This window comes from Podarcis pityusensis, assembly GCF_964106645.2.
Source record: "Podarcis pityusensis genome assembly, chromosome: 5".
In the NCBI taxonomy this organism is placed as follows: domain Eukaryota; kingdom Metazoa; phylum Chordata; class Lepidosauria; order Squamata; family Lacertidae; genus Podarcis; species Podarcis pityusensis.
In genome coordinates this window covers 97,611,717-97,639,296 of record NC_138032.1, presented here as the reverse complement: position 1 = coordinate 97,639,296, position 27,580 = coordinate 97,611,717, and the positions used below count along the sequence as shown (strand labels likewise).

Genomic DNA, 27,580 nt, shown 5'->3' with positions numbered 1-27,580 from the left:
GTCATGTACCACCTATACATCATTTTCATAATGTTTTCTCTTAAGGCATTACATGCCGTAAATTTAGTACCGGTGGTCCACAGCTGTTCCCAGTCAGCAAACATAATGTTATGACCAATATCTTGTGCCCATTTTATCATAGCTGATTTCACCGTTTCATCCTGTGTGTTCCATTTCAACAGCAGATTATACATTCTCGACAGATTCTTAGTATTGGGTTCTAACAGTTCTGTTTCTAATTTTGACCTCTCCATCTGGAAACCTATTTTCCTGTCCTGTTTAAATGTCTCATTTATCTGAAGGTAGTGCAACCAATCTCGCACTTTGGGCTTTAATTTCTCATAACTCTGTAGTTTAACTTTTTCCCCATCTTGTTCTAAAATTTCACAATATTTTGGCCATTTAGACTCCATATTAAGTTTTTTCACCTCTTTAGCTTCCATTGGTGACAACCACCTGGGAGTTTTACTTTCCAATAAATCTTTATACCGCATCCAAACATTATATAATGCTTTCCTAACAATATGGTTTTTGAAACCTTTATGCAGTTTTACCTTATCATACCATATATATGCATGCCAGCCAAATCTATTGTCAAACCCTTCTAGATCCAAAATGTCTGTATTCTCAAGAAGCAGCCAATGTTTCAACCAGCAGAAAGCCGCCGATTCATAGTAGAGTCTTAAGTCCGGCAGGGCAAACCCCCCTCTATCTTTTGCATCAGTTAAAATCTTAAATTTTATTCTGGGCTTTTTGCCCTGCCAGACAAATTTAGATATATCTTTCTGCCACTTCTTGAAACAGTCCATCTTGTCCAAAATCTGCAATGTCTGGAATAAAAACAACATTCTAGGCAATACATTCATCTTGATAACAGCAATTCGACCTAACAAAGAGAGTTTCAACCTTGACCATATTTCTAGATCTTTCTTTACCTCTGTCCAACATTTGTCATAATTGTCCTTAAATAAATTCACATTCTTAGATGTTAAATTTACCCCCAGGTACTTTACTTTTTTCGTTATCACTAAACCTGTTTCATTCTGAAACTTCTCTTTTTCACCAGTCTTCTTACTGAGGAGCTGATATGATTCCCAGAATGCCATGTTCCAGAAACACTGTGGAAATCTAGACTCCAGGAGGCTTGAATACAATGCTGTGCCTAAGAGGTTAAATTCTGAGCCTTAATTCAAGGCAAACGGTTGATATCAAATAATGGAAACTCTGAAATCTCACCTTAATGACTTTGTCTTCACAGGTAGTATTGCCTTCATTGGAATCACAGTCTTCATGCTTGCTGGCAATCGCTATTCCTGCTGTGCAACGCAGCTCTTCCAGTTGATTGAGGCAGCATTGTTCCTGAGCTATGCTACAAATAAGTAAAAAGAATGGGAGGGGAGGTGGGTGTGTCTGAGGCCAAGCACATAAAGGCTTGTATGGTAATATTTGTCTCAAGCCAAAATCTCAGCATCTTCAGACAGCCCACAAGCTGTAGCCAAGGCTTCTTTCTAATGGCTTATGGTTTGTCTGGAGGAGACAAACCACGAGTCCAAGTTCAGACAACGCACTAAGCCCAAACCATAGTTTAGCTCGCAGCAGCACAACAATAGCAAGAGCAGAGGAAGAACAAAGTGGTCATGATTTCCGCTTGAAGAGGTCGCTAAATTGTGGTTTGGCTTGGTGTTACGTGTGAATTGGGCCAGTGAAATCTATATTTAGTTAGGCTTTACTGAGAGTTTAAAAGCAAAGTTTGGAGAGGTAGGGAAACTGCCCTGAAGATGTTGATGATGGTGATTAGTGTCACACCTGCCCTGAGTTAGAAAAAACCATAGTTCTAAATTAGAATTTGACATCTGCTTTCAGCCAAGTATGGTTAGTATTCCACTTAGGGCAGCTTAGTGTGGGCAAGAGAAGTGGGGAATGGGGGTTCACAAGAGAGCAGGGCAGAAGGATACATGAACCTGAGTCGTGTCCTGATTTCTTAATCTTGGTTAAGAGCTCAGGAAACCACACATCTGCACCAAACCAGCTACACAACCTGCAGCGGCGTAGCGTGGGTTATCAGCACCCGGGGCAAGGCAAGTAATTTGCGCCCCCTAACCCGGGGCAAGGCAAATAATTTGCGCCCCCTAACCTGGGGCAAGGCAAGTACAGTAATTTACTCTCCCAAGCAGCAGCAGCAGCAGCGAGGCTTCTCTTTCCCCCGCGCTCTCCTGGAGCTGCCTCTTTTCTTTCCTTTTTTCCCTTTCTCCAAGGCTTTTCGCTTTCTCTCCTTAATTGATTCCTCCTCCACACCGCAGCGTTTCCTAGCTGCTTCCCCCCCCCCTTCCCCTCTCTCTCCTCCTCGCTCTGCTTGCCTTGCCCTGCACCGGCAGCAGCAGGCGCAGCCAGACCCCCGCCAGCCAGCCCGCCCGCCCGCCCGCCCACCTGGCTTCCTCTCCTTTTTTTGCCCGCGGCAGAAGGCTTCGCTCTCCCCCTTCCGCGACCTCCTCGCCAAGCCGAGCGAGCGCGGGCTCCCTAACCCGTGGATTTTAGTAGGGGCAGAGAGCTGCTAGTGCGAGCGCGCCCCCCGCCCATGTTGCGCCCGGTGCGGCCGGCCCCCCTGGCACCCCCCACGCTACGCCACTGACAACCTGGTTTGTCAATAAAGTTTGGTTTTAGTTTAATTAAGGTTAGCCGGTGTAACACCCTCCAAATGGTATTGGACTACAGCTTCCATCATCCATGACCATTGGCTATGCTAGCTATGGATGATGGGAATTGTAGTCCAACAACACCTGAGGAACTTCACATTGGCTCTTCCTGGTTTAGATACATACATAACACCAAGCAACATAATCTGTAGTTAAATGTTATGCATTATATCCAGCTAAGTCACAAGTAGAACAGACCTACTGAAACCAATGACTTGACAAACTAAGTGCATTGGTCTACTCAGAGTATAGCTTAATTGGGTACAATTCTTGGACAGGGCATACCTCTCTTTCCCAACCCTCTCAATACAAACAACATACTTTTTTAAAAAAGTAAGTCTTTGTCCAATGAATAAAGCCAACCAAGAGGTCTTTAAAGAAACAGAATTGTGGGCTTTTACTTCACCTCTTCATCAGATTTACAATTAGCAGAGAAAGCCTGCATTCCTGTTCATTAAATGAACTGTAGCTCCAGAACGCTTTCATGTCTTCTGCTATCCCCTCCAGAGGGTGAATGCTTAGAAACAGCATGATTTTCCTAACTGCATCAGGACTGCTCTTATTTCCCTTTCATTCATTTCCATAAAAACCATTCAAAGTGCAGGCTATAACTTAAGGGGGGAAATTCCTCTAGCACCAATCTAGTTTCAAGTGGTTGGGAGGGGAGTCCCTCACCTTCTCGTTTCCATCATTTTCCAGAGAACATTGTGGTTAAATAAGGAACTTGCTAAGTTGGTATTTAGCATTTCAACATTAAATACAAAAGGAGGGACCTGCTGCTCTTTTCAACAAACTCATTTATGGAAATCAATTTGAACAGGGTGTTTACAGAGTACGTGTAAGCAATATCAGCCTAATTCTGTGTAAGGCAGTAAACCTATTCTAGCTCAAGTTTCTCTCTGACGTGCCAATTTTTCATCCCCAGAGGGATTTTAATGGGGGTGGGGGGCGGGTTGCACAGAGGAACACGCATTCTTAGTGGACCTCAGCTTCAATTTGTACAAGTGGTACAGTCAAGTCACAAATATACCACCTCGGCTAGGGGGTGGTGAGGTGGGCCCCTGCCAGGGACACAGGCAATGGGGGGGGGGCAAAATTGGCTTAAAAATATGTCCATAAATATTGATTATTGCCTCATAAGAAATGGTTTTAAATAGAGGGTGAATTGAATGGGGGGGTTGGAGGAGAGGCGGAAAGAAGAGATAATTTGTCCATGGCTAGGGGGTGCAATCTGGACAGTTCTGCTAGGGGCGCAAGATCACTCAGCTACGGCTCTGGCAACAAACATGCCCATTATGTGACGTTAAAGGAGTAGCAGTTGTAATAACCTAGGCCCAGGCGAAACCCGTGTGCTGGTGGTAATCTTGTATGTGGAGTGGAGGAGTGAACTCCCTCCACATTACATCAAAATACATGAGTGACATGGAGCCTTGAACGCAGAGCCCAAAGGCACAGCCACTGGGTTTGCATGATTTTTAGGCTGAAAGATCCTGCAAATGAGGGTCCATGCAGCCCCAAGATCACACATTCTTAGTTAAAACAGTTATACACCATGTTGACTATGTACAAAGTGACCTAAAAAAGTAAAAAATCTTAAAAATATAAAACACAGTTCAAGTAATAATAATATTTAACGAAGTATGACTACCCACCAGGGGGACAAAATACTGCAGTGCCATCCATATGGTGCCAGGGCCATGTGACTTGAGGCACCAAGAGGAGCTTGGCTGCGTTCCTCAATTTGATTTCTCAACAGGATTTCCCCTTTTCCTGACCCCTGTGTATGTTTCATCTTTTTAAAATTTTATTGTTATTCAAGCAACTTCAAATCGAGTTAAGTTTTATCTGTCAACCACTTTGTGTAGGAGGCCATATTCAATGCCAATATAAATGTAAACATTCACCAAGTACTAGCAGACAGGATTGCAAAACACATTCTTTCCATTCTTAAAAAGAAATCAAGCCAGGACATCTACAATTACAAATCTGAAAAGCAAGACAACAAATATTTTCCCCAAAAAGGTTCTTTTCAGAGTGCTGTTTATAGATTGGGCAGGAGGCCCCTATTTTTCCACTAAAGACTACCATCATGGGAAGAAGTCCCAGGTCAGTGTCGAAATGGGACCCTACAGTAGCAGTGAAGAGAAAACTTAGGACACTGGGCTTTCAAGGCCAGTGCTTTATCCCAGAGGAGTAGTCTATCTGTAGCTATAACAACAAGCAAGCAAGCTGCTTTGAAGAATACCTGCATTCTTTGGAATCAGGATGTGATGGCAGAGAACTACAGTCTCTCTTTTGACTTGCCCATTCATATCCCTGTGAGCAGCAACTCTCCACTGAAATTTCTGCAGAAAGAAAAAACAATTGTGTTTTAGAAGCACTCAGGAAATGACATTGAGGAATCATCTGTCCACCCTCCCTGCAGAGGCGGATCTAGCTGCTCTGGCACCCAGTGTGGCACACATGCTGGGCACCCAGGGGCGGGGTGAGTGGCGAGTGTCCCAGGGGGGCGGAGCTGCGATGTCACTCACCCCCCCAGGGATGATGCCTGGGGCGGGCCGCAGCCACCGCACCCCACTTCCTCCACCGGATGACATAATGAGGGTGCAATGGAGGCAGCAATGTATGCCACCTTTGCTGCCTTCACTGACACTACGAAGGTTTGATGAGGAGCCCTTGCCAGTGTTCGGCTGCATTCAGCCGGACCTTTCTCCCACTTGCATTTAAGTTGTCTCCCAGCTTGTTTCCTTGCCCTAAACTCTGGAGTATACCAGGGAGCCAAACCTGAACCTACTGCCAACCAGCTTTCTTGAGTGACCTAATGAATGAAGAATAATGTCTCAGTGATCCTCTTTTAAACTGCTTTCAACTGTATATCTGAGATATAATCATAAAAATGCTGTTACTGCTCTTAGATTGAAATAATCCAGTTGGAGTAAGGATGTGGAAAAAGCACAGTAAAATCTTATGAAATCAAGATGAATTAAAAACTATTTTTAAATGAAAAATGCAGAAGTGAAAAGACAGAACACATGTGGGAAATTAAGGAATTTAAAATTACAAAGAAAAAGAAATTAGCTATACAGCTGACAAATACATTAAAAGGAAAAAGAATACCAAAAAGAACTAAACTGAACAGACTGCAGTCCTGAACACTCTGACATTTAGGCAGCCTGACTGTGTGCGCATTGCAACCTTAGTTATTTGGACTTCAGATTATTTGTGGACAATGGCCAGGTCTAGCAAAATAAACACAGTTAATGAGCAACAGGATTACAGACATACTTAATATTTCATGCACAAAAGTTCACTACGCAGCAGGAACATTAGAACTAATAAACGAGTCACTCTAATTGTTATTTAAAAAAAAATATTGCAGTCTTACAACTGGTTCAAATCACTGTCTAGGCTGGCCAAAACTCCAGCTGAAAGAATTTCAATGACATTGGATTAGACACAGTGGTGTCCAAACATTTTTCAAAGAGGGCCAGATTTGATGAAGTGAAGGGCCATGAGGGCCAACCAAAGTTGTTGGCAGTTGTTTTTAGGATTTTACCAGATTAAACCGACTGGAGGGCCAGATTAGGCCCCCCAAATAGACTTTGGACATGCCTTCAAGTAACTCCAAAGTGTGCAATACGCAAGGCGTCAGTCAGTAGGCGTTACAACAGCCGTCTTCCTTCTTTCATACCATTCCAAAATTATGAATATTCTGGGGCAAATCAAGCTGCCCTTGGGCAAATCAAGCTGCCCTTGACAGTTTTTGTTGTGTGTAAAATGTTGAAACTGATCAGATGATCTGAATTTACAATCTTGGCTGAGAGAAAAGTCTAGCCTTAAGAAAAAAGCAGACACTAATACTGCAGAAGAATTAGCCCCTTATCATATACAGTGGTACCTCGGTTTACAAACTTAATCGGTTCCGGAAGTCCGTTCTTAAACCGAAACCGTTCTTAAACTGAGGCGCACTTTCCCTAATGAGGCCTCCCGCCGCTGGTGCCCTTCCACCGTTCAGCTCCCATTCTTAGACCGAGGTAAAGTTCACAAACCAGGACACTACTTCCAGTTTTGAGGAATTTATAAACTGAATCGTTTGTAAACAGGACTGTTCTTAAGCCGAGGCACCACTGTATACATATCCAACAAAGCCCCATATATTATAAATATATATCAAACAAACTGGGGCCTTTCTCATGCTACCGGGGTTCACATACTTGAGCCAGCCTGGGTAGCCAGATAAAATTTGTGGTTGCAATGACCCCCAATAGTGGATGATACAATCTTGCATCTAGTAGGGTTGCCATGTGTCCTCTTTTTCCAGGACACATCCTCTTTGTCATGGATATGTAAAATGAGAGTCATCATAGTGATCCATAGTTAAAAGAAGTTGGTAAATGTGTCTTCAAAATACAGCAACCCAAGTACTGCCATATTGAGTGCACCGAACAGAGAGCAAGCATGCACATAACACATCTATTTCATGCTGAATGTCAGGAGTAGGTTGGCAATAAATCACAAGTTAACTCTTTCTTCAAAGAAACTCAGGTCAACTCAGGAGGTCAACTCAGGAGGCCAGGCCTAGTGAGCACAGCAACTCATCCCGGTAGATTGTGCCCCTATGAGCCGTTGTGGGGACTGAAGGTCCCCACCTTCCCACAGTTCCTTAAGTCTTCTCCTCCCCCGGGTCCTTCCCAGGCAACCTGAGACTTTGCCGCCTTGTTTGTTTTTGCTTCACCCTCTTCATACCCCTTCTGTTTCTGAGAGACCAGGTGGGAGGAGATCAGGTCACAGCAGGAGGGGGAGAACCCCTGGCTTCTTCACCAGCCAGACTCATCTCTGCCTCTTGGCCCCTCTCCTCTTGAGCCTCTGATTGTGCCTCCGATTCTGGACTGCTCTCTGCCACAGACTCTTCCTGCTCACTAAACCCTGTTACATTTCACCTTCTGATACCTTCTCTTCCCAGTCTTCTCCCTCTCACCATTCATCATCCCACTACTACCAATCCCCAGACCTTGAGCCTTCATCTCGTGGGAATTCTCCCAGAGGTTCCTCAGCTGTCGCCTCCCATCACTCCTCAGCATCCAGCCAGTCCATGACAGTGAACTTCCAAAACATTCAGAACATAATCTGCTTAGTGGAGGGCAATTCGCCCCTAGTCTTGTGCTTCTCTGTTGACATTTCCTGACCACCTGAGAAGCACAATGTAAATGTTGCAAATGAGGAAGGTGATGCTCCATCAGATGAGCAAATCTACCACACACCCCACACACAACCATCTTCAGGTGAGAAAGTAATGCCTTTATTAGATCCATGAACTTGTTGGCCTATATGTGGTAGTTACTATGACATCCTCAATACTAGTCCCTTCAATTTAAAAATTGCAAATTAAACTGTCACACAGTGTGTTGAACTCTTCAACTTTCAAATTCTGAAAATTGAGGGATGCTAAAAAGTTGTAACATGGCTTGGGAATGCAAAAGATATTTTGGTTAAATTAATATAACTTTGTTTTGTAAGTAAAATATACATAAAATTGCACAGAAATCATTTAAAATGATTGCCAAGTACTTGTATATTATTATTATTATTATTATTATTATTAAGCATCACCTAACATTTTCAGAGGGATGCAGGTGGCGCTGTGGGTTAAACCACAGAGCCTAGGACTTGCCGATCAGAAGTTCGGCGGTTTGAATCCCTGTGACGGGGTGAGCTCCCGTTGTTCAGTTCCTGCTCCTGCCAACCTAGCAGTTTGAAAGCACGTCAAAGTGCAAGTAGATAAATAGGTACTGCTCCGGCGGGAAGGTAAACGGCGTTTCTGTGCACTGCTCTGGTTTGCCAAAAGCGGCTTAATCATGCTGGTCACATGACCCAGAAGCTGTACACCAGCTCCCTTGGCCAATAAAGCGAGATGAGCGCCGCAACCCCAGAGTCGGCCACGACTGGACCTAATGGTCAGGGGTCCATTTACCCTTTACCTTTTAACATTTCAGAAGGTAAAATTAATATTAGTTGGTTTTCCAAAAGCAGTTTATATGTTTCTTCATCAAATTCAGACTTACCAAGCTAAATATTGTCCAATCACAAAAATAATATTGGATTTGAATTCCTCACACTCAAAACATATTTTAAATACCCCCCTCACTGAATAAATTTGCAAAAAATAAATTTTACCCCCTAAAATGATATGCCCTAATGGACTATGCCATTTGACAGTACCAGCGGAGAAGAAAACCTGGGATTACATTAGCGCCATTTACTCATCCTGCCCCCACACTTCACCTCACCAGCACACAGAGATAGCAGTGCATGGAAGGGGAAGCAGGACAACACCCACTGGACCAGCCTCAACAGCTATGCACTCAGCACAATGCCTGAAATGAAAGCCTGCAGTCATACAAATGTACTGTACACCTATAACCCTCAGGGTTCCCGATTGCATGGAGAGTCTGCCCATCAGCTGCCCCTTCAAACTTCTGAGGGCACAGAAGTTAGGAGTGGGTGGGCACATCCCTGTTGAGACACCATGCCCTGATGGCGTAAACTGGGTATCTGTTTAACAGGGCATTGACGAGGAATCTCTGGTTTACACTAGGGTCACATCCAGTGCTATTTTTCAAGAAAAAGAGGTGCCAGAACTCACCCTGAATGCCCACCTGAGGGGCCAGGACCTGAGTTCCAGAGAGTTCTGGCTCGAAAAAAGCCCTGCTCACATCCACACTCGGAGCACGGATGGGTTGACCAGAAAGGCAAAGGCAAAAGCATCTCTTATGCTTAACTTATAAAGAATGTTACACCTTACAGATTTATCATTTATCGATATGCATATTTACTCGGAAGTAAGCGGCACCACATAAGTGAGCAAGAGCTGGCTTCCGAAATGAATTTGTCTCCTCCTTTCTCCTTTCGTGAAAATGTTTCTGAATGTCGAAATTTCCAAGTATTGGGTATCGTAAAATAACCTCAAGGAAAAATAACTTCAGTCTCGTCGAAATCAACTACGCTCAGAATAGGGCAGATTAGGGCGCTTTAGTTTAGTTGCAAGAAACTAGTAACCTGCACGCCAACTCGAGGGGCTTCAGTCCCCAGCCAGGCTCAAAGACACCCCCAAAACACACACACACTTTCCACGAGCGCAGACTCTTTTGCCCCGGGTCAAATCCTGGCTTTCCCAGCCCGTGGCGGGGGAGGGGGGAGGCAGCCGGTCTTCTCCTCCTCGTCCTCGCCCTACAATTCAAACATTTTGCAGCATTGCAGCTGTTTGCTTACCTTGCGCGCCGCACAAAGGCACCGAAGCCAGAAGAAGGAGCAGCCGGATCCTGCGCAGATTCTCCATCAGTGAGCGGCGCGGAAGCGGCAGGAAAGGAGCCGGGCAGGAGAGCGCAGCAGCCGCGGGCAGGGGCTTCACTCTGTCTGAGTTTGAGTTGACTTTCTTGCTCCTACCTCGGCTAAAGCCCCCCTCGCCACTCAGGGCCGGTCGAGAAGGAAGGAGCCTGCAAGGATTACCCGCTACAAAGTAACTGTGCGGGGAGTTAATTTGCCGCCTTCCTGCCTTCCTTTCAATTATCCCGCTTGCAGACGTTGAAGGTGAAACATAGCCTGGAGGCGGGGCCTTTTAAAAGTCCTCTGCTGGATCCAGGGGTGGTCCTTCTCCCGCCCCCCCCCCCCCGCCGGTTTTCTTCTTATTACAGAGTCTGTCTCTCTCTCTCTCAACCAACTTAGGAACCTTGGGAAACAACCTCGTGGCCAAGACTGACTGGTTCAGGTTTCCTCCTCCAAACAGAAAGGGAATTCTCGAAATACCTTCAGCGCAAGCAAAATCCCACATAAACAAAAAAAGTGGGATGCCGGAAAAAGTCAAGGCCGCTTCCTGGCCGCTCAGTGGAAAGTTTAAAAGTCTCCTACAGATTGTCCTGAATGTATGTGTATTAATGACTGAGAGAAAATCTGGAGCTGAAAAAAGGAGGCAAAGGAAGCAATGCAAAAATTCTCCAATTACAGCACACTCGCTTAAATGGTATCTCGTTTTTATCTTATCCAAACAAGATGCAGAGTGATCTTTGGTCCAAAGGAGGATCTGCCCGGAGCCCATCAGCCTCCCTCCGGCTGCGCTGTTTGTGTGGGGATTAGATTAACTGAGGGTCAAATGTTATTTCAATAAGAGCAGATGGTGCTGAGTCCTATTTGAAGAGAGGAGTTGCTTCCTAGGCTTGCAGGTTACCCCCACCCCATTCCTCTAAGAGCGCTCTGGGCTTCCCATTTACACAGAACTCTAGTAATCATCCCAGGTGACCAGCAGTCAATGACTTACAAAACTGGACTGTTCTACATCCACATTTAATCTTCAACCAGTGAGCCCCAAAATACTGTAGTTAATTTGTTTAATGGTTTGGTTGGAACTCTAAGATACTATTATTATCCTCATTACTTATATCTGGATGGTTTGTTAAGGCTCTATGAACTGCCATCTGATCAGACCAATGCCCATCTCGTCCAGCATTCTGTGTCCAGCTGTGGGCTGGAGGGGACCACCTGCCTCTGTTGGTCCATGGACAATGCAATTAATATGGGTGCTGTTAGCAACTGATAATTGCCTTCTGTTGTTTCCCCCCTATTATTATTTCATTATCACAGGAGTGGAATCTGGTAATTTTTTGTAAAATGACACCTTGCGCAAGGCCCCCCCAAATAGATCTTCACAAGTATGGATCTTCTCAATATTGCGCCGCCTCGGCTTGGTGCCTTCTAAATCTGGCACTGGCTTACCACATTGCACAGCATAGAGAGTTGCCTGGGACAGGAAATCAGTTCCAAAGGTTAAAGCAGGGGTCAGCAACCTTTTTCAGCCATGGGCCAGTCCACCATCCTTCAGACCATGTGGTGGGCCAGACTATATTTTTTTTTGGGGGGGGGGAATGAACAAATTCCTATGCCCCACAAATAACCCAGAGATGTGTTTTAAATAAAAGAGCACATTCTACTCATGTAATAACATGCTGATTCCCAGACCATCCGTGGGCCGGATTTAGAAGGCGATTGGGCCACATCTGGCCCACGGGCCTTAGGTTGCCTACCCCTGGGTTAAAGGGTTGTTTAGTGGAGGCAGAAAGGAAATACAGAGATACCCACTTGGTAGCAGTAGTGAGGACCAAGGAAGGAGGTACTAAGCTAGCTGTTTCACTTGTCTGCCCTCCTTCTCATGGTGTAGGCTGCAGCCCGCCTGCCCCCCGCCCCCGTTACCCTGGCCACTCTGCCTTTTTGGGCAGCTTGGATGATGCACACATGCATTGGCATATTTGCATACACATTTGCATATTTCCTCAATGCCAGGTTCCTGAGGCTCAAGGAGCAGAGCCTGAAAACTCAAGGGCAGTGCCAGACAAAACGAACGGAGCCAGTCATCTCTTGACGACTTACTGTCTTCAGAACAGGATTCTTGCCCTCCTTCTCACAAGTTTTCAAAATATATTTATTAGACCTTACTGGCATCTGTCTCAATTTCCTCTAAGAGAAAAGGCAAGTGAGACTGGAACAATATGACGAGAAAAGGGAAGGAGGCTAACTTTTACGATAGTCTGCAAATGAGACTTCTGAAAATAGTCCTCTGCGCATCCTGAAATTTAACCCCTCGCCCTGGAAGTCCTGGGAAGCAAGCCAAACCTCTGACATTTCCAGTCCAAGCAAACCCAAGTCTTGGGAGTTCGTTTGTCTGGTGCCACACTTCACAAATAAAAATAGTACAAAAGTGAGTATTTGGGGTTTTTTAACTAAGGAGCAAAACAAACATGATCCTTTCCATCTCAACCCAAATCTCCACAGAGCATCTGCCCTCCAGGCGGCTGCTGGCTTTATCTGAAGCCAAACTATTTGGAGGTAAAATTGAACTGTCACAGAGCAAAACTAAAACAAGCAAAACTGCAGTCAGGATGGTGACATAATGGAAATTCATTCCCTGTTGCCTTTACTCTGTTTGCTTCCAATATTAGCACCTTTGCTTCATGTGCAACTTAGAGTATGTGCTATATATTGCAATGTTTGCATGAAAGCTCTCTTCATAAAGAGCTTCTAATAACTTTTTGCATGTGTTGTGAGCTCCTGTTGCTCTGTCCCAGGTCCTGCCAACCTAGCAGTTTGAAAGCACAAAGTGCAAGTAGATAAACAGGTACCACTGCGGTGGGAAGGTAAATGGAGTTTCCTTGCGCTCTGGCTTCCTTCACAGTGTCCCGTCGCACCAGAAGCAGTTTAGTCCTGCTGGCCACATGACCCAGAAAGCTGTCTGCAGACAAACGCCGGCTCCCTTGGCCTGAAAGCGAGATGGGCACCGCACCCCATAGTCAAGCTTGACTGGAATTAACCACCCAGGGGTCCCTTACCTTTTACTTATATAGGCAGCCAGGAAATATTCTTATTAGGTCAATAAATTAGGTTGATATTGATTGATATTTTTATAATCAATTTTTATTAAAAGTTTTAGAATACAATAAAAGTAAAACAGGTGGGGGGGAAAGGAAGAGCATAAAAAGAAAAGAAAATGAGGAATAAGATGAAGAAGAGAGAGAGAAAGGAAGGAAGGAAGGAAGGAAGGAAAGGAGGAAATACAAAGCCCTCTCTCTTTACTCTTAGTCCACACAAAGGGAAGTACGTAAGCCAACCCAGCTCTCGCCTGGGGGCTTTTCCCTCTTCCCCCAGCCTCCCACCCTGGGGATCCTCTCTGCCTCTCACGGAGGGCCTTTCATCTTCCATCCGTCACAGAACATAAATGTAGAAAGAGCTAACGAAAAAGAACAGAGTTTGAAAACCATAGAGAAAAAAAGATATAAAGAAAATTTGATTTAAAAATTGATCAACAGAAAAGGAGCTGCTGATTAATTACTGAGAATTTATATTTTTAAAAATAAAAAATATAAATAATTTTTAGTTCAAAACAAAACGTCTTGAAAGATGCATTATCTCTCATCACACAACAGAGAATGCCTCTTCTAAGATGGTGCCTACTGTGATGTGTGCATGCATCATCCAAAATAAGTATGTATTTAAATCAGAACTAATGCTTAATTTGTATGCAAATTTATGCAGAATTGCAGGGCATTTCAAATAGGTGGAACTGCCAAATCCAAGGCCGTGCCAAGCTGGGTAGAAGGCTGGGAAGGGCAGTATCTCCTCATCCTCCTGTTTCTGGGTGCAAGGAAAACTGAGCGTTCATTCTGAGAGTGAGCCAGGGCAATGGAGTAGCTGCCCAAGCTCCCTCTATTTAAAGGACATATGATCCTTGAAATAAGAATATTGATGTCATTTTGTATACACCCACAACTTAATAATTTGCTTTGAAAAACAGCATTTTAAAAAATAGACTTGAGTTCAATCACCCTATAAATAGGCTTTTAAAATACTTCACATTGAGAAAAGATCTGCTTTTCAGCTGTTACACTATGAATTATTGACACCAGCTTAAAACCTAATATAGCAGTTGGATTTATTCTGTTAATACATTTCCCATAAGCTTTTTGGAGGAAAAAAGACTTAATAAATGCTGCTGTAAATATATGAAAAGCAGAACAGTCTATAATTGGGAACACGTGAGGAGAGAGGCTTAAAAAGAAGAAGTTTAATGTTCAAATATGTAATTTAGGATATGATAGCCTACCATTTAGGGAGGCCTGGCTAGAAGGCCCCGCAGGAGCACGTTCCATCTTGGGGGAAGTGCCTGGGCCCAGAGCCCTTACTGGGACCCCCATCCTTTCAGGGTCCCCCCCCCCCCAGCAAACAAATGATTGGGCCTTCTTTTTCATTCTTCCCCAGCACCAGTGATGCACTGCTATGTTGGGGGCATAGTGGGGCATTAAAAAGACTTGGTGTTCCTCTCAGGGGCAGAAGGCACAGATTAAAAAAAGAATTCTTAATGGAAGTTACAAGTCCTAGTTTGCGCAGCCTGCCTGTACTGAGCCAAGTGAAGCTAGTTTGGAAATTAGATTTCCTCTTTTGAAATTGCTAAATTATTTGCCAGAGCAGTTTTCTTGTAGCAAGGAGTTCTGCAGCTCAGCTTTCTCCAAGTTAAATACATATATTCACTCTGGAAGTCCTGTGACTCAGCTCTCCGTTTTAAGAGGAATTTGCTGTTCCAGAGCCTCAAAAGAATACAGCTTTTCATTTTATATCTTTCCCTTCCCCCACGTCCCTCAAGCTGTTTTTGCTCCTCTTCTGCAATTTCTCCTCTCTGTCTTCTTTCACACTTCCACCCTCAAACTTTATGTCATCCCTCCTTTTAAACCCATTCGCCCTGCAAAACAACAACTAGTTTCCCTCTCTTATCCTGTTCCTTTCTCTTCCCACTTTATTATTTTAAGAGATATGAACCATTCATCTCTCTTTCTAATTCCCTTCAGCGCTTCCTCTGCCGCTTCCCCCTCAGAGGAAGGATATTCCCCCCCAACACACATTTCTCTGGCTCTCCTGCAGGGCAGTTTCAGTCCAACCAAGAAGCAGCGCATGAACATGAGGATGCTGAGCAGGTTGTGGCGCTGAGGCACAAAGGGGACCGAGGTCTACTGGTGCTCTCTGGCCCTCCATTTCAGCCAGTCAAGTTGGCTGTGTTCGGGGAAATTGCATCACAACTTTGGCAGGAAGTCTCCTGAGAAATTGTGCTTGTGTTGGAGACCCACACATGCATCTTTCCTTTTCTTCTTCTTCTTCTTCTTTGCTTCCCCTTAAGTCCCTCGGCTCTTCTTCCTGAAACCTGGAATTTCTGGCCCACCCCTCACGCCTCCCTCTCCACACACGGCACTTTCCCTCAAGCTGGAAACCATTTCCTTTCCACTTAAGCGTCACATCAACAAGGAAATTCTTAATAATCACATTAAACATGTTGCATGTGAGCTGGTATCAGTCTGAAAGCTGGGGTACAAATGTAGTAAGACATCATTACACAAATTAGCACAGTCTCCCGGGCAGGCCTTTCAGCCTTGAACATGGCGGACGCAGCCCCCTTTCCCCTCAGACCAAGACACAGGGAACCAGTAATTATTCAAATCATTGTTTGGGGTTCCCTCTCCAGCACTGTCTGCAGAGATTAAAGAGGCAAGTACATGCAAGGGTTGCTACATTTTGAAACCATTTAAATTATGCCCTGTACATTTGCTTTTGAAAGGGGTGGGTGGAGAACCAGGCCTGCTGATCATGACTGTCATTTCCAGTCACTTCCACAGACAACATTTGGTTCTTATTATCAAAAGATAACCACATAAGCGGGGGGAGGGGGCGTGCAGGAACAAAAAAGACTGTCCAAAGTGCCATAAGAATTCCTCAGCCATGCACCATTCTGAAAGCATTTGTTACTGAGGCTTTCAGAAACATCTGTTATTTTTTATTTTGCATGTCCAAGTAAATTTTATGTCTTGTTTCCTTTGTATTATCAGGACTGACAAAACATTAATGTTTGATTTAGCTGAAAAGAATATATATAAAGAACACCCTGTGTATTTTAATACTTTGGATTGAGAAGTGAATTAAATACATACAAATGACATTAAGGATTACCTAACCAAGGAAAAATAACAAAGAATACCTATTTCTGTGCACTTTTTCTGTAGTCTCTCAGATTCACAGCATAATTCCAACCCTGGAAATAAGACTAGGCCATTCTGCATGTTAGCTTGCAAGCCATTTTGGAGTACTGTACATAAGTGAGTGAATAAATAAATACCAGTATATGTAAATTAATTTTTGCCTTTTAAATTAATGCATTTACAGTGGTGCCTCGGGTTAAGAACTTAATTCATTCTGGAGGTCCGTTCTTAACCTGAAACTTCTTAACCTGAAGCACCACTTTAGCTAATAGGGCCTCCTGCTGCTGCCGCGTGATTTCTGTTCTCATCCTGAAGCAAAGTTCTTAACCCGAGGTACTATTTCTGGGTTAGCGGAGTCTGTAACCTGAAGCGTATGTAACCTGAAGTGTCTGTAACCTGAGGTACCACTGTATAGGACTGGAGAGTATGGAAGCACTTTTACAGTCAATATCGCATTAATTCACACAACACAACTTTACCATAGATACATAAATATCAAATGGAAGGCTGCATTCTGTCAGAGGTACTTGCTTGTTACACATATACAATGATGGTTAGGTAATTTCAGACCCTGAACTTAATGGTCTTATGGTATTATACATTATCCAAGTTCAAAATGTGTGAATCCAGTGTTGCTGTGCTATGGGACCTTCCTGCTCCTTCTGTCTTGTCCTCCTGCTCCTTGGGCTCAGGCAGGAGAACCCCAATGGATTTATGTAGTCATGACTAATGCAAATATAGGATAGAGAGACATGAGGATGACCGGGGGACGGGCGACGGGCGACGGCTTAACACAGTAGGCTGTCTTTATTGCAATACATATACCCACCTATAAATGAAAGATTTCTAATCCCGCTCCCTTCAGCCTTAGGACTGCATTTCCTCTCTGCATTTGGGAATGGGAACTAAGGAAGTCAGACCCTTCTTAAACTCCATGGCCTGAACAAGGAAATATGCCCAAGAGTTTTAGGAGTATTCACATGTCCCCCAGGTGCACTTATAAGTGACCAGAAGTAGACGAAGGTAGAGTACCCAGCACAATGGATCCAGGAAGGAAAGTTGCTAAATGTGCAACCATCTCTGAAAAAGATCCAAATAATGCAATCTGCTGAGAGTTTCTTTATGTCTATTAAAAACAATAAGGAGTCTTGCAACACCTTAAAAACTATTTTATTACGGCGTAAGTGGACGAACTCCACTTCATCAGAGGCATGAATAATATACATTAGTTGGCAAGTCTGTTGTAAAAGAGCCAGATTTCAGGCAGCGTGGAAGTGTGGAAAACCATATGGTATCCTTCACAAAGGCTTTTGAAACACTGCTGCAAAAATGACTCCAGGCAAGGAGGGAGCATGTTGCAATTACAGCATCCTCACCATATGTTTTGTTAGTCAGGATATGGGTTGAAAAGCATGGCAACAAGAAGCTACGATAATATGCTGGGGAGATGCATGCTGCTTTGGAGCACTAGTTTTTAAGATTATTCAGGGAGAACTTAAAGTCCTCTTCCCTTTAAATAATATGCCAATATGATATAAATCCAGATACACACAATGGCATAACTATGGAGCTAAAGGTGGGATTATAGAAAAACAACCCTGACCTGCTTCAAGGAGGCTGGCTACTTCTTACTGAGGAAGGAAACTCAGACGTCTGGTGGGAGCCCACAAGACTGAACGCTTCTTTCTATAAACTATTCTCCCCATGCAGAGAACACAATATCAGGGGAAAGGCGCTTGTCTGCTGACAGACTACTTTTCTATGTGCAGGGATTTATTTATTTTTATTATGAAGGAACATTCAATCATGTGAGACCCTAGTTGGTGTCTGAAGTGGTACAGCTCAGTCACATGTTTACCACCTAAACAAGGACTTGGCACAAGAAGCTTAGTTATTGGGTGACATCCTTCCTCTCTGCAATGTGCACAGCCCTGGATGGAAAAGAAAAATAGGCATGGAGGCTTGCATCTGGTTAAGCCTCCACACAATCCTTCTTTTTATTTTCCAGGCAGAGCCTTATTAAGCATGTGTAATAAATCCCTGTGACTGTCATTCATTTTAACTGTTTTTAATACAGAATTTTAAATGACTGTCACCCGCCCTGGGGCCTTGGGATGAAAGGTGGATAAAAATTTAAATAAATAAATATTACCTCTTGCTGAAAGAGAAAGAACTAAGTTGTGTGGATGTAGAATTCTATATGTGCTGCATCCCTATCCCAGATGATCATCTTCATTTTTAAACAGTGTTTTACATCTCTTAATCCATCTCAATCCCTTTCTACTAGTGATGCCCATTCCCTTAATAAGCATTGGTTCTTGCATCTATGCTATGTCGGGGGTTTTTCCCCTCATTAAGTTCTAGGAAGCTTAAGCTGGGAACATCTACAATACACTACACCATACAATAGCATAGCATTATTTTCAACACAAGGCAGCACAAGGTACAGTTCTAGAAACATAAAAACGTACTGATGGCAAATACCTCCGAACGGAGCTGGTTGCAAAGATCTCCGAAGAAAACCTTGGACATTTTGAGAAGGGTAATGGCATACTCTGCACTGGTTCCTCAGTTCCAAATTTCTTAAACCTATCCCTGGTAGATCACTATCCCTGTTTTGTCTTTCAGGTAGGTTTTGACAAAATTGTTTTTTTTAAAAAAATGTTACTGTAAATCGCTACAGTTTTAATTCGTTTCTTTCCCCTGGTTCCCTAGAAGTTAAATCTCGGAAAGTAGGAGAGAGGTGCATATGTAAGCTGACAGGGCACTACATCAGAAAGCTGTCTGGAAATATTTGCCCCTGGTTAAGAAGAAGAAGAAGAAGAGTTTGGATTTGATATCCCGCCTTTCACTCCCTTTAAGGAGTCTCAAAGCGGCTAACATTCTCCTTTCCCTTCCTCCCCCACAACAAACACTCTGTCAGGTGAGTGAGGCTGAGAGACTTCAGAGAAGTGTGACTGGCCCAAGGTCACCCAGCAGCTGCATGTGGAGGAGCGGGGAAGCGAACCCGGTTCCCCAGATTACGAGTCCACCGCTCTTAACCACTACACCACACTGGCTCTCTGGTTATAATTTGTAGTCAATAGAATTTGACCAGTTGCTTCCTAAAAGTGCAGCCATGGAATTTTCAAGGTTATGTTACTATGAGAAGAACTCAGCTGGCCAGAACATTCTTAAAGGACTGAACCGAAATGCCTTAGAGGCCCTCGCAGTGCTGAGGCTGGAAGGATTCCTATCTACATCATCAAGAGAAATATTGGCTTGTCTGCTCTTCCTAGCTTCCAGCTACTATGAAGTGCATTGCAAACAGTGGTCTGAACTGACTGCTTTTAATGAAAGGGCAGGTGCTGTGCTGTTTTTATTGTAATTATTTGTATGTTTTAAACTTACAGTGGTATCTCAGGTTACATACGCTTCAGGTTACAGACTCCGCTAACCCAGAAATAGTGCTTCAGGTTAAGAACTTTGCTTCAGGATGAGAACAGAAATCGTGCTCCGGCAGCGCAGTGGCAGCAGAAGGCCCCATTAGCTAAAGTGGTGCTTCAGGTTAAGAACAGTTTCAGGTTAAGAACGGACCTCTGGAACGAATTAAGTACTTAACCCGATGTACCACTGTATTTTATATATGTATATACAGTAGTTTTAATTTTATCAATGTTTAATTGTTTTTTAATTGTTGTTTTTTCTATGTTTTTGCAACATTTTTTATTATCTATAAGCCACCTTGAGTCCAACCAGGGAAAAAGGTGTGGTAGAAATAAATATATTAACAACAAACAGCTGCAGCTTTGCTTATATCAGCATTAAAAGTACTGTTAGAAAGGGGGCAGTAATTCTCCAGTATACTGTATTTTTTGCTCCATAGGGTGCACCAGCCCATAGGACGCACCTAGTTTTTTTGGGGGGGAAATAAAGAAAAAAAATTATTTCCCCCCCAGCCCGAGCTTCCCCCACCCCAGCCCCCAGAACAGGCAGCTCTCTGCAAGCCTTGGAAGACCGGCGTGACTTCCCGCCGGGTTCCCATGCCTTGCGGATATCTGCCTGAAGCCCAAACTGGGTCACGGAACAGCGAGATGGCTGCGCTCCACCTCCCCGCTGTCCCCCAGCTTGTGGGGCTGGCGGCGGAGAGAAGCACGCTTCTCCCCGCCGCCAGCCTCCAAACCAGGTCGGGGAACTGAAGCCCCTGACTTCGAGATGCAGGCTGCTATCCGCAAGCCTAGGGAGCCCGACGGGAACTCCCGCGGGCTCCCAAGGCTTGCGGAGAGATTCCTGAAGCCTGGAGAGCGAGAGGGGTCGGTGCGCACCGACCCCTCTCGCTCTCCACGCTTCAGCGAAAGCCTGCATTCGCCCCATAGGATGCACACACATTTCCCCTTCATTTTTGGAGGGGAAAAAGTACATCCTATAGGGCAAAAAATACGGTATTTTTCTGCTGTTTTTCTCTTCACCCTCCAACTCTTCCTTACAATTTTAAATTCATATCTGAGATAAAGCGATGCTATTTATGTACATCAAAATTTTATGTTGAATGGGATGAGAATTGAGAATAGCACAGTTATTTCCATTGTGTATGTTGTGTGCACTTGAACTCTGTGAGCCCGAAGTACCCACCTATGATGGAGGCTTCCTGCTACATCTCTGCATGACTCACGGCTCCAACCTTTCTCTCCTCCACCTCAGTTAATCCCTGCTGGGAGCAGGTAATTCTGCCCCTTTTCTGCATTGGTTGCAGAAATGTAGTAGAACTACTTGCTCTCTCCTAGGAGCCTGCTCTGGGCTCCCCCCCCCCCCCAGGTATTAAGAGTATGCTTCGATTTTAATCCAGGGAAAAATTCTCTCTGTTATCAGAAGTTTGGAATGAGTAGAATAGTTGGACTGCAACACAGGTTTGGAAAATATGTGAAACTGTTGGAGTGGAAACATTTAGTTCAGCAAAACCACAGACACCTCTTTATATACATTAACAGTTAGTTTTAGCATCAACTGCAGAAATAAAAAATGGCTGAAATATATTCTGGTCCCAATCCAGCAAATTAGATCCATCCACTTAACTGATGTCATGCACTGCAATTATATCTTTTTCTCACTGAATTCTGAGGCCACTAATTGCTGCATGCAGCAAAGTTTAATTAGAATGGAGCCACTGCATTAGTTCCTTGGACTTCTCATACAAAAAAATAGCAGCATGGTTCTCCCATCAGTGGGGATAATAAGGATTTAATCTGATGGGATACCTGACAGCAGAGCATATTCAAATCATTAGAGTGGCTCCATTTCAGGGATAAATAGCACCTCCTAGACACAACATCATAATCCTGTTTTTCTAAGCCCCAATTCTTCTGAATCCAAGCAGTTTATGGAAACCAAACAGTATTTCATTAAACTTGCCAAGAATGAGAGCACCGTTTGGGATTGCAAACTATGTTACGTCAGTGCAAATGCATTAAATGATTTTACCATTTACTTTGAAAATGTGAATGCTATATGATGACTAGGTTTCACTGACTGGAAGCCGGGGGCAGACAATACAGTTGTCTGCTTCTAGGCAGGCCTTGAATAAAGTTTTAGTTTGCCTCTTTTTGTATTATATTGTCTCTATTAATTTGCTTTTAGCCTGCTGCTGCTTTGTATTCTTTATCTAATTTGTGTCATCTGTACTGAAATGGTAAGCCATTGTGAGTATTTTTGGTAAAGAAAAGAAGAAGTAGAAATTGGACTGCAGAAATAAATTAGCAAAAGCCTGATGGTAGCATGTGGATTTCTTTTCCTATATTCCACCTCCATTTCTGGTCACAGAGTTGACAGGTGTTATAGTGCTATGGAAACTCTGCGGGAGCAAGACTATGATGCTCATTTTTAGCTCCTCCGAGAGCACTTTGTCCTATAAGGTGATCCTAAAATGTTACAGAGAAATTAACTCCTGATTTGCTCTCCCACAGTGAGTTAGAATTAGGCAAAAGTGACCCTCTCTCAGCTCTGCTGGTGGTGAGGGAGGGGCTTCAGCACTCTGGGCTTCCCCAATGCCTCCATTGCCACTGGCAATGCTAGCCAATGATCCAATGATAAAGATAGATCACTCATGTGAGGTAATCAATCAATTACTTAATTGGCTGGATCCCTAGATCTAAAACATGGGGCTAAACATACTCTCTAGCAAGAGAGAGACCATATCAGTTAAAAATCACAGAATAATGGGAGTAATGGACTGTTAGACCTTTTAAATATTATGCTCTAGCCACTTACAGTGCTTCCCGTCTCTTCCCCTCTTGCGATGAACAGACTACACCATTTAGAAAATTAAAATGCCTTACTTACAAACTTAAAAGGTCAAATGTTATTCCACGTAGAAGCAAGAAGAACACAGGTAGATATTTGGGGATTCAAAAGATAGTGAAAAGGCTACATTACTAATTATTACATTTCTACCACATAAGGAGGTTATCCCCACCCCCAAAAAATGAACCCAGAATGTGAAGCAGCACAAATATGTGTCTGTATGTCACTATGCTTTCTGTGACTTCAACTCCTGTGTTAGAACTCATTGGATTAGGCTTTAAATTGTATTTATGGAGAGACAGTCATCCTATATGGTCAAACTCTCAATGTATGGAAAGTGCAACCAGTATTGCTTAACCTTTACTTACTTACCACCATTCCTTTTAGTGCCCTGGCAAGCAACTCACAGAAAGGGATCTTCTTTGGGTCAGATTTAACAATGATACAGTCCCATCCCCATGCTTCCCAAGATAACTGGGAATGTGATGGTGGTGGGAAAGGTAGGGAGACACAAGTGCTTAGCCTCCCTTGCTTCTCTGGAAATGATGTTTTGACTGCTTTTTTTTATAGAAAATGGGTGAGGGAAAGGCTACAGTTCCCCCCAACCCATCTTTTCCCTGAGTCTCCACTGCAAATCTCCCTGGCTTCTGTCCCATATTAGTATTACAAGGAAAACATGATGTTGGGAAACCTATTTCCCTCAAAACTTCCCTTTTGGCCCTATGTTCATGCATAATCAATCAATCAATCAATCAATCTATATTACGGTCCAGAGACCCAACAAATCATTACAAATCAATGCACAATTCATACAGCCTACCTCAAGGTTAATCAAGCATTTTGTTTAGAATATAGGGCTCATTTGTTCTTGCAACCACTGATAAAAACTTTGCCACTGCTAACGTTCTAGCATTTGTCCAGTAGGAACCTGACATAGTGAGCCTCTGATTTCCCCGGGAAAGGTACCAGCAAAGGTAGTATCAGTTCAGCCCTGGCCTGCTCATATTTTGCACAATGCAACAAAATATGATTTATGGAATCGATGTCTTGAGCACACGAGCAAAGTCTGTCCTGGTAGGGAACTCCTCTCAACCTACCATCCAACACTGCAGAGGGAAAGACGTTTAGTCTGGCTTTGGTGAAAAGCCTTCGGTAGTTAGGTACTGTCAGGTTTTTGATGTAAGATGTTAACTTAAAGACATACCCATATTGAACTCCTACTGCCAGCAGACTACAGACTGCGTGTGATCGAGATCACAAGTCATTGTGTACATTGTCCCATAATCTTTGCTTTAAAATCTTTTGGGCGCCTTCATAACTCAGGTAATACAGTTGGGGGGGGGTGACGGACCAATAGAGGTGGCTTTTTTAGCCATGGTTTTCTGTCATTTGCTGACAAATTCCTCATTGGTCAGGTGTTGGTACAAACCCTTCCCTAGATTAAACACTGAAATCCTGAGCCAATGTTTTAGGGCAGCCCACCACGCTTTAGTTGAAATTGGGCATTCCCCAGCTTCTAACAGAAGTACAGAGTTGGGGATGCAGTTAGGTACCTGCAGCAGAGATCGTAAAATTTTTGCCTGAAAGCCATCTAGCTTTGGCAGGTCCCCATTATGCCAGACATTTGCTGCATACAGGAGTTGGGAAATGGGCTTTGCGTTGAAAAACCCCCAAGGCTGCTGGAACATATTTGCCGCCCTTTGTGAAGAAGAATCTGAGTATGGCTAGCTTTGTAATCTCCGCCTTTTGGAGGGAGGTTTGCCAGTGGTGCTTCCAAGATCCTGTGTGATGGAGTGTGAGCCCTAGGTAACTGAAGTATTTTATGTTCATGCATAAAGCGAGGGTGGGGAATCTCTAGCCCCCAGGCCAAATGTGGCCCTCCAGGCCTTTTTGGCCCTCAGCACCCTTCCCAGGCCACACTACCTGCTCCGCAGGTCACATCCTTCACCAGACCAGACTCCAGGCTCTTCCCAAGTACCTCTTCCTGGCTGGAATGTGTTCCTGAACTCAGATAATAATGCCTCTTTCTTGCCTGGATGGCGGAGAAAGGTGTGTGGAAACTTCTGGCTTTTATGTTTCTGGAATGTGGCCTACGATGGAAAAGTAAGCCACATCTGTTGCGCCGCCTGCTTTTGGCTGTAACCCTGTTCTCTCAAAGTTGCCTATTAGGAAATGCGGCCAAGCTGAAAAAGGTCCCCCCCCCTCCCCAGCTGATTAAAACATGTTTAATCCTCTTTTGCATTTTCGTATCCCAGAAGAATGGGGTAATCAAATTAGACCTTGCTTTGTTACTAAAACAGAGCTGCTTGTAAGCATTCTTTTCCTGTCCGAGCGCAGATAAAGCTAGGAAAAAAGGGTAGTGAATCAGCCCAGAATTTTGTGATGTGCCATTTTTTAAAGGGTTACAAACTGACAATGTAAGACTGCTTATTTTCTTGTGTTTTTTTATATGGAAGGATTTTTGCGGTGCCTTTTGTGAAAAGGCTGGATTACTAATAAGGCACAGGAAATAGATTTCTCAAGCCTATTATTCACTTGCATTATTTCATGCTACACTGTGTAGTGCTGTCTAGATCACAATGTGCAGATTCCTACACTTAAGAGTGGTTGACTTTTTTTTTCTTTAACAGAGCTTTCAAGCCATGATGTTTCAAACCTCTGGATTTTGTGTGGTTACTTATTATATATATATATGTGTGTGTGTGTGTGTGTGTGTGTATATATGTATATATATATATATATGCCTCTGGGGTCTATGGGGTATTAAGGGAGGGGTAGTAGTCCTGGTGGTGGACACGTGCTGTTCCTTCTGGGGTACTTTGTCCACCTTTTGTCCCCACCCTGCACTCGGCTCTCACCTGTGGCTCCTAGAAGCTGTCAGCATGCGACAGCGGTCACAGCCCACAAATGGCTTTGGCTGGCCAACTAAACCAGGTGAGGGTAGCCGATGGGTCTCAAACCCTCGGTGAGTTAGGGACTTGCCCTGCATGTGAAGACACCTCCAGGGGATTGAGCAGATGGGACCAATAGTGGGTCCAAGAGTCAAGAAGGCAGTTTCTGCATGTGCTATAGAGGGAAGTGAGAGGCAGATGGCACTCATCCACCTGGGAAGGTAGCCCACCTAGAAGGAAAACTATCATCCTAAATCTCTGCTGCCTTGAGGAATATCTTCGGGAGTAGAAAAGGCTAAGGATTAAACTCTACACAAATCTGGAGTTGAGTCCTCAAGATGGTTGGATGGTGCCTTGTACGCCTCCTTCCAGCAACTCCTGCAGCCCAGCTGGTGCCAAACATCTTGCTCTGCTTTCCTTTGGACCACTTCAGTGAGGCCATGAGGTCTTGCAGCCCAGGACCTCCTTACACACTGCCCAGGCTTGCGCCCTAGGGAGGGCACTTCAGTGCTGCTAACACAACAGCTTGACTTCACCCCCAGAGGCACACCCCAAGACTGACAGATGCCAACAATGTGTGCCACTCCATTAGGAAAGCATGGATTTCAGCTTCTGACATTTTTCAGTGCTTCCAAAGTTGGGGTAGAGAACCTGTGGCTCTCCTGTTGTTGTTATTGTTGTTGTTGTTGTTGTATGTCCACTTCCCAGAAGTCCCAGCCAGCCCAATGGTCAGGGATGATGGGAGTTGTAGCCCAATGACAATCTGGAGAGGAGCAGGTTTCACACCCCTGTTCCAAACAACTGTATCTCCCTATCAATGCATGGAGGAGACATCAATGAATGAAAGAATAATGGACTCCTGTAAAAATTAACGGCAAGTAGTTCATCTTGCCTCCTTTTCAAAGTGTTAATACAAAAGGAGGATTCTGAACTGAGTCACTAATCTTATTTTCTCTTGGTAAATGAGGCTCCTAAGCATGAAAGGGATGTGAAATAGTGAGGCTTATACATCTGTCACTGATTCCAGCTTCATCTGTTTAGTTACAGAAGAAAAAGAGATGGTAGTATCTACCAGCTACTGGCTTCAGATCTGAAATAAAATCATAGGTGATTACGGAATTTTTCCAGTGAACAGCATAAGGTAAGTCACAATGCTGAGGCACTGATAAAAAAATTCAATTTTTTTAAAATGGCCAATTGGGCTCAGTACTATAACACATACCTCACATGCAAAATATGTCAGGTTTGATTCAAAACATCTCCAGTTCAAAGGATTATTTTGGGTAGCAGAGCTAGGAAAGACCTTGGGAGAACTGCAGCCAAATGGCACCACCCAGTATAAGGCAGATTCAGAAGTTCTATATTTCAGGTGATTCCACATTTTAATTTACCACTTGTAGTTCAGGAGAGTATTTTCTATTACTCCTGTGAAAATATGCTCAAATAGGTGTTCTAGCTTTTGAAAGAAGCCAAATATGCATACAATTGTGCCACAAATTATAGAGTAAGTGTATGTTTTAATTCTGGAACCAGTTTTTTTAATTGAAAGGAAACCTACTAACATACATGAAGAAATACCAACTATTTACTAAAAAGTAGAGCATGAAACTTTTAATCTCAGGGTTGTGGGTTCGAGCCCCACATTGGGCAAGATTCCTGCAGTGCAGGGGGTTGGACTAGATGACCCTCGTGGTCCCGTCCTGCTCTGCCATTCTGATTCTATGTATAACAGGAAAACTATCATTTGTTAGGGAAGGAGGAAAAGGATGAAAATGTTTTTGCTTTTGAATAAATGAATTTGGTAGGCTTAATACCATATGTTTAAATGAAAAACTTTTGTGATGTGAGGTTATTGTACATTTGCTCTGACTTCTGTTGTGAGTGAGAAGTTCAGAATTGCCACACTTGCCTGTGCTTGATTTTGTTGAGAAAATCACTTATGATATTTTGTAATCTGAATTTATTTACAAATATACAAGTTGAGTTTTGATAGAGGCACTCAGTTTAAAAACTCCCAACAGAAAGCTCTACTACCTCATATTTGATCCCCAGAGAGAGGCGGACACCCCCACAAAATTGCCACTAGCTTAGACTCCAAAACTCAACTTTCTATTTTTGTCCTCCTAACTCAAACTTCTCTTTGTTCCTTCTCCACAAC

General features: G+C 43.7%; 1 protein-coding gene across 2 annotated transcripts in view; it reads right to left on the bottom strand.

Annotated features, from left to right (window-relative positions):
- The window catches only part of FBLN1 (fibulin 1), a 53,401-nt gene extending 43,028 nt beyond the window's left edge, over nucleotides 1-10,373 (bottom strand). Inside the window, exons 1-3 of one of the 2 annotated variants that reach the window (XM_081005498.1) lie at nucleotides 9,963-10,373; nucleotides 4,939-5,038; nucleotides 1,237-1,369 (exon numbers count right to left, since the gene is read on the bottom strand). In XM_081005498.1, the coding sequence (XP_080861624.1) occupies nucleotides 1,237-1,369; nucleotides 4,939-5,038; nucleotides 9,963-10,029 (300 nt within the window). In that variant the 5' untranslated portion in view covers nucleotides 10,030-10,373. The remainder of the gene's footprint in view (nucleotides 1-1,236; nucleotides 1,370-4,938; nucleotides 5,039-9,962) is intronic. The other variant, XM_081005499.1, reaches the window with a different exon arrangement.
- Between the last annotated feature and the right edge of the window lie 17,207 nt (nucleotides 10,374-27,580).